The sequence below is a fragment of the Aethalodelphis obliquidens genome, unplaced genomic scaffold (assembly GCF_003676395.1).
Source record: "Aethalodelphis obliquidens isolate GAN/ISIS:26980383/991018 unplaced genomic scaffold, ASM367639v1 scaffold5, whole genome shotgun sequence".
NCBI classification, from domain to species: domain Eukaryota; kingdom Metazoa; phylum Chordata; class Mammalia; order Artiodactyla; family Delphinidae; genus Aethalodelphis; species Aethalodelphis obliquidens.
In genome coordinates this window covers 6,436,729-6,443,385 of record NW_020837949.1, presented here as the reverse complement: position 1 = coordinate 6,443,385, position 6,657 = coordinate 6,436,729, and the positions used below count along the sequence as shown (strand labels likewise).

The following is a 6,657-nucleotide window of genomic DNA, read 5'->3' as shown; positions in this document are numbered from 1 at the left end:
TATTCCCCCATTCATTCTAATAGCATAACCCGAGCCATATGGTAGGCTGGGCTCTGTCTCCCAGCCATGAAACCCCTGCTCAGAAAGGCTCTGCCGGGGGCGTTCCTGCGTTCACTCCCTTCTCTCTCTTGCAGGGAAAGGCTCTGTCCCTCCAGCGCCCCCAGACCCAGTTTCCTAGGCGCCGGGGTCAGTTTGCGGGCCTGACCGGGCTATTAGCCCTGCCGTAGGATGAGGGAGGTGAGGATGAGGCTCTAACTGCTGAATGGGGCCTCGGGGAATCCTGAACCGGGAATGGCTGGGGCAGGGGGCCCGGAGGGAGTTGGGGCGACCCGGCCCTTGGGGCGTTCTGCCCCCGGACCGGCCCCCGCCTGGTTCCCTCTCCTGTCCCGGCGGGCGCTGGGCTCGCAGCCCTCCTTGTTCCGCCAGCCAGGTTGCTGGCGAGTTAGACCTCCCAGCCTCACGGGGCTGCTGTGCGGCTGCGGCGACGTCGGCGACTGCGGCGTTGCGGAGGAGACGGAGGGCTGGGGAGGCGGCGCCACGTGAGTCTCGGGCCAGGCCAGGGCTGGGGCCTCGGCGGGAGATTACCGTATTTACCGAGGCCAGTGCCGGCCCCTGGGGGCGGGTCACTGCAGGCGCGCTACCGTATTTGCCTGGCGCCGCGCAGACCCTTTCCGGGAGTGGCGAGCGCAGCGACTTAATTATGTATTTATCCATGGTTGCGTGGTTCCCCCCGGGCGCTGCGGGAGCGGGAGGGCGTGGGTTGCATGAATTCCCTAAGGGAGCCGGTGCTTGTAGCGGAATGGGGTGGGTTGCTGCAGCAGAGTGGGAGGCCTACATATTTTAGTGGGGGTGGGGTTGCGACGCAGAGTTTACCATATTTCTCCAGGATCGCTCCGGCCTCAGGAATTGGCAAGGCTGTGCGCGGGGGGGTCGGGTGGGTGGGGTCAGCTCTTTTGATTAATGCCGGTATTTGAAAAGGACAGCGGTGCGGAAGGCTGGCCGTCTTTATGAGGGTGGAAGGGGCGCGGGAGGCGCTGCGGAGAGTTACCGTATTTGCCTTGGGCAGCGCAGACTCGAGGAAAGAGCCACTGTTGGAGGCCGGAGGAACTGGGGCGCAGCCTGGTCTGTGAGTGTGGGATGGGATGGAGGAACCTTGGGGAGACAGGGGGGGCAAGGCCTTGGACCCTCTCGGCGGGCGGGGCCCTTGGTCAGGGGTATAGCTGGGGAGTGGGGAGGCTGCCCAGAGACAAGGCCGGGCTGAGACTGGCCAAGGGGACAGCGATGATCTGTCTTTGCAAACGTCCATGCAGCTGCCTGGGGAAAGACTTGTGGGTGGGGTCTATTGCAAGTAGTACTTGTCCCCTTCTCCTGGGTGAGTGGCGTTCCACCCCAGCCTGAGGGTAGGGGGAGACAGAGGGGGTGCCTCTGGGACCCCACTCTGCCGATAGGTCCACTGAGCTTGTGGTTAGCAGAGAGATCTGGAAGTGTGGAGAAGGTCTGCATGGAGGACCAGGGGAAGGGCCAGCAAGCTTCCCAGTTGGGGGTGGGGGAATGCAGGGGAGTGGCCAGCTCCTTCCCTCCCAGCAGGCCCCAGCGCTCTACAGAGCAGGAGCCTAGGGTTTTGGGGAGGCGTGAGGGTGGTGGCCACAGACAGTGCCCCAGAAGCAGTGGTCCTTTGGGTACTGATGGCGCTGTGATGGTGGCCAGGAGGGTGGTGGTCTTTGTGTGTGTGTGTGTGTGTGTGTGTGTTTTGAGGGGAACTTAGCCGGTGAGCAACTACTATGTTGAAAAGAGATTTTGACAGTGAGGAAACTTAAGGCCTAGTCTTGGTTCACCTTGCTGTGTGACCCTGGGCAAGTAAGTGGGCCTCACCGAGCCTCAGTTTCCCCATCTATAAAATGGGGTTCAATAAGCCTGCCCCTTCCTCAGGGCTGTTGTGAGGACAGTGGGAAACAATTTAAGAGGAACACAGTGCCCTGGGAAAGAGGATCCTTAGGAGAACCAGTGTGAATGGGATGGAACTGAACTTGGGGGTGTTTGTTGAGCTTTGAGTGTTCCTCAGCCTTGGGCCAGGCTTTGCTGGGGCGATGCCAGATGCCAAGAGGAATCAAGCTGAGACCCGCCCTTTGGGAGCTCACAGTGTGGTTCAGTGACTTGCAAACCTTTTACAGGCATGCCTCATTTTGATAAACAAAGAGCTGCTGCCTTAATGTTTAACTGAGGTTACTTTCAAGTTTACGGGGCTTTTGTTTCTTTTTTGAAGCTCTGCAAAAATATCTTTAAACCACTGTTGACCCACCCTTCCCTCCAGATTGGGGATGCACCTCCCTACCCCACTTCTTGAGAATCTGGTTGGAGAGATAAGACGCATCCAGGTTCAGTATAACTTACAATACTAGGAGTCCCTGAATATTACTCATCAGCATTTATTCAATGCCTTGTGTGGCAGGCACAGTGTTTGATACGGGGCACAAAAGGAAGCAGCTCTTCGGCTTCCCTGGTGGTGCAGTGGTTGAGAGACCGCCTGCCAATTCAGGGCACACGGGTTCGTGCCCCGGTCTGGGAAGATCCCACATGCCGCGGAGCGGCTGGGCCCGTGAGCCATGGCCGCTGAGCCTGCGCGTCAGGAGCCTGCGCGTCCAGAGCCTGTGCCACGACAGTGAGAGGTCCGCGTACTGCAAAAAAAAAAAAAAAAAAGCAAGCAGCTCTGTCCTTAAGGTGCTCACAGGGCAGGGAGACAGAGGTGGCCTGACAGACCAGCATGCTGTGTGATGAGTGAGGGTCATAGGGTTGGGTCACGTGGCTCCGGAGGGGCTGGAGAGGTCAAGGAAGGATTCTAGCAGGAAGTGTCATTTTAGAAAGGCCTGAAGGAGGGGTAGGATGTGATTGGGGGTAGAGGAGAAAGAAGGGCATTCCAGCAGGGGGACACAGGCTCGAACAGGACTGGAGAGTGGCGGGTTCTGGAAGCCGTGGGCGCCCAGGGGAGTGTCCTCCCTGAGGCTGGGGCCTGGGTGATCCTCGGGTGCCCCCTGACTATTCTCTCTGCTTCTGCCTCCCCAGGGGCCGGTGATTGCAGCCGGAAGCGCCCATGACCGAACTGGCGTCCTCCGGGGACAGGTCCCCCCCTGTGGGGGACGGGGAGGAGGGCCTGGGGGACGATCGAGGCCTGGTCATCCACCACCCTGCGGAGGAGCAGCCGCACCGCTGCCCACTGTGCGGCCAGACCTTCTCGCAGCAGCCCAGCCTGGTGCGGCACCAGAAGGCGCATGCCGGAGTAGGCCGCGCGGCCGCCTTCGTGTGCCCCGAGTGCGGCAAGGCCTTCAGCGTCAAGCACAACCTCGAGGTGCATCAGCGCACCCACACGGGCGAGCGGCCCTTCCCCTGCCCCGAGTGCGGGCGCTGCTTCAGCCTCAAGCAGAACCTACTCACGCACCAGCGTATCCACAGCGGCGAGAAGCCGCACCAGTGCACGCAGTGCGGCCGCTGCTTCCGCGAGCCGCGCTTCCTGCTCAACCACCAGCGCACCCACGCGCGCATGCCCGCGCCGCACCCGCGCCGCCCCGGCGTCTTCGGGGAGCGGAGGCCCTACTTCTGCGCCCGCTGCGGCAAGAGCTTCGCACGCGAAGGCTCGCTCAAGACCCACCAGCGCAGCCACGGTCACGGGCCCGAGGGCCAGGCGGCCCATTTAGGCCGCGTGCTTTGATGCGCGCTGGACCTGCTGCCTCCGGCTGTTTTCTGCCCCAGAGCCGCATCCGTGACCTCTGGAGATGGCGCTGGGCTTCGGCCCCCTCTCTGGCTGGGATCCCGGGAGACTGGGAGGGCTGGCTTGGGGTCTCAAAGGAGTGGGCCGCCTCCTTCCGCTCCTTCCCCAGGACCCTCTGGCTGGCTGCACACGGCTGCTTTGGGCCCCTGCGTTGGTTTTCCTCCGCAGGCCCACCCGGCTTAGAGCAGGTGAGACCCGGCGCTGGCCAGAGCCCGTCTCAGACTTGTTCGGGGTCAGGTGGGGACAGGTGAGGGAGGTGGGGCGTAGTGAGCTCCTAGGTCTACGACTAGCTTCTTACTAGATCTTCATTTCCTGAATGTCAGAGTTGAAAGCGACCCGGAGGGCGTGCTCTCCACAATCCGCAAGCCCACCCGCAGCCCCTAGGGTCTCCTGGCGCCAGCACTTACTGTTTGGTATCCTTGAGAAGTCATTGCACTTCATGACCCAGTTTGCTTATCTGTGAGTTGGGGCTAACGATGAGGGGTCCTCCTCCCTGGTATATTGTGAGGATTGTAATTGCTGTTAGCAGACAAGAGAGGGTGACGTCATTAATTGAGCGCCCCAGTGTGCCAAGCAGTGTGCCGCGCAGGGCTCTTGGGAAGAGCACAGCCACAGGCCCTGTCCCCTGGGGTGCTCGCTCATACAGGGTGATGCCGACTGTCGGCTCTTGTGGGGACAGACTGCAAAGTGCTCTGGGAGACGAGGTGAATGGTGTCGCCCAAGGCAATTTGATGGCTTGAACTGGGTCCTGGGGACGAATAGGGAGAACAAGGGTGTGGAAGGTTTCCAAGGCAGGGGTCCTACCTTGGAGGTTCACATTTGCTCTACAAAGGACTTTGTGGCAGAGAGAGGGGACACTGAGATGTTTAATGGGAAGAGCCCAGCGATCTCAAGTGCAGCTCAGGGACAGCTGGAAGCACTGAGGAGAGATGGAAGTGGGACGGGCAGGAGCCTCGAGGTCCTGGGGTCATCCGGGCAAAAGAAAGGGAGGCTCCCCAGGAGGCTTGGCCGAGGTCATGCAGTGAGAAAGGGGAGAGCCAGGACCCATCCCTCGGGCCTCAGATTCCAAGTTGATGCTCAGAGGCCTGGGCTTCTCAGCCATTTGGCAGACAAGGACACTGAGACTCACCCAAGCTGGCCCTAAATCACACGTAGGAGCTAGCGGTGCAGCGGTAGAAGCCTGGACCTCATTTTGGGTTCTGGACCCCAAGACCCTTCATTTCTACTGTATCATTGTTAAGAGAGGCTCTTACAGGTGGGAAAATGGGACTTTGGGGATGTGGGAATGTGAGCCTGGGCAGGGGCATTGCTAGGGGCTGTGGGTGTCTGAAGGGGACATGGCATCCTGGGTAGTGGGTTGGGAGGAAGGAAGCTGGGGGCTGGCAGAGGACTTGCTCTCATAGAGCCCTTGTTCCACACCCAGTCCCGTGCTCAGCGCTGGAGACCCATCCCTGCGCTCTGCCCTTCCTTAGAGCCACGGGGCTTCTCAGCGATCAGTTGTCCTCTGCCTGCCGCCCCTAGGTGGCTGTTGCACTGTGGACTAGTACTTAGTGGTGGAGATTAAGAGATTAAATCAGGACCCAGGACATCTGGAGCCAGTCACCAAGTGCCCTGAACCCACGTTGTCTCATTGGTAAATGGGATTAGTAATGCTTGGGTGCTTGGTAGGGGCTAAGAGGACTCAAAGTCCTGGATGGGTGCAGGGGGCCCATGATTGCTCCCTCGTAGCCCTGGAGAGATGGCTGACGGGGGCTGGGCAGGGCCACGTCCCACCCCAGACCTGACCCTGGTCTCTTTGTCTTTGTGAACAGATGAGGACTTTACAGGACCTCTGGGCTGTGTGCAAGGCACGTCTGACACAGTGACTAGGAATGGGGCCCTGGGCCTGTGCCCCGGCATGAGGACACGTCCCCTAAGAAGACCTACCTCGGGAGCTGACAGCAGAGGGACACATGGAGCCTGGAATTGGAGGCAGGTTCTGCACCCTGGTGGAGAAACTCCCCGGACCTGCTGGGAGTCACAGCCGCAGAAGAGCTCGTGCTGACTGCCTGGCTGTGAGCCTCCGCTCTCCCGTGGCAGCAGGGACGGTGCCTGTGTGGGACGCCTGCTTCTCTGCTCCCGCCTGGCCCACCAGAGACGGGAGGTGAACTGCCTAGGAGAACACAGCAAGTTGGTAGCAGACTCGGCTCCAGAGACAAGACCTTCCTCCGGGTGTGCACATCCCTGCAGGCTTCACTGTCCTTTCAGAGCAACGTTCTTAACACTTTTGGGGTCGTGAAGCCCTCTGACAAGATGGCAAAGGTTATGAACCTTCTCCCCAGGAAGACACAGATAGTCACGTAGATGCAAGAATCTACGAGCAATCCCAGGAGCTCCTGGACTCCAGGCCGAGATCCTCGGCCCCGGGACTAACCCGCCACTCCTTCCTTACCTGACACAGAGCCCCGGGTCAGGGCCTCCATTCCAGTAGCATTTCATCCCCTGCCCTCCCCAACCCCTGCCCTTCCTTCCCTTGTTCAGGAGTAAAGAATTCTGAGGAGGGGCCTCTTTTAGTCACTCTTTTCTCCCAGACCTAACGAACAGCGCATCCGGTTTCTGGAGCCTCTCTTCCCTTCCCCAGGTGCTGGAAGCTCGCTGGGCTGGGCTGGTCTTCTCTGGGTTGCGGTTGCTTGCTGGGGCTGTACCTGGCTGGCGCTGGGCAGGATGGGGGAGGGCTGGGGAGGAAGTAGAGCCTCCCTGCTGGGGCCCCCTGACTCCGGGCAGGGAGAGAGGCTGGCAGATAAGCTTCTGTGTGTCCGGACTTCACAGCGGAACAGGAGGAGGGGTGCCGGGCCAGCAGCAGGGCGAGGGCTCCTCCGGGCTTCACACCTGCGCAGGTTGGCCTGGAGCTCCCC

General features: G+C 60.6%; 1 protein-coding gene across 2 annotated transcripts; it reads left to right on the top strand.

The window, feature by feature from the left end:
• The first annotated feature begins 969 nt into the window (after window positions 1–969).
• LOC113617943 (zinc finger and SCAN domain-containing protein 2) lies at window positions 970–6,302 on the top strand. Of its 2 annotated transcripts, none has more exons than XM_027101542.1 (3): window positions 970–1,122; window positions 3,061–3,951; window positions 5,575–6,302. In XM_027101542.1, exon 2 carries the CDS (start codon window positions 3,089–3,091, stop codon window positions 3,701–3,703), a length of 615 nt encoding a protein of 204 aa, XP_026957343.1. In that variant the 5' UTR covers window positions 970–1,122; window positions 3,061–3,088; the 3' UTR covers window positions 3,704–3,951; window positions 5,575–6,302. The 2 variants fall into 2 exon arrangements, with proteins under 2 accessions (XP_026957343.1, XP_026957342.1); XM_027101541.1 differs by having other exon boundaries at window positions 970–1,126.
• Window positions 6,303–6,657: the final 355 nt, after the last annotated feature.

Excerpts from the sequence above, each read along its gene's own strand:
- LOC113617943 (XM_027101542.1), top strand. The coding sequence starts at position 3,089 with ATGACCGAACTGGCGTCCTCCGGGGACAGGTCCCCCCCTGTGGGGGAC.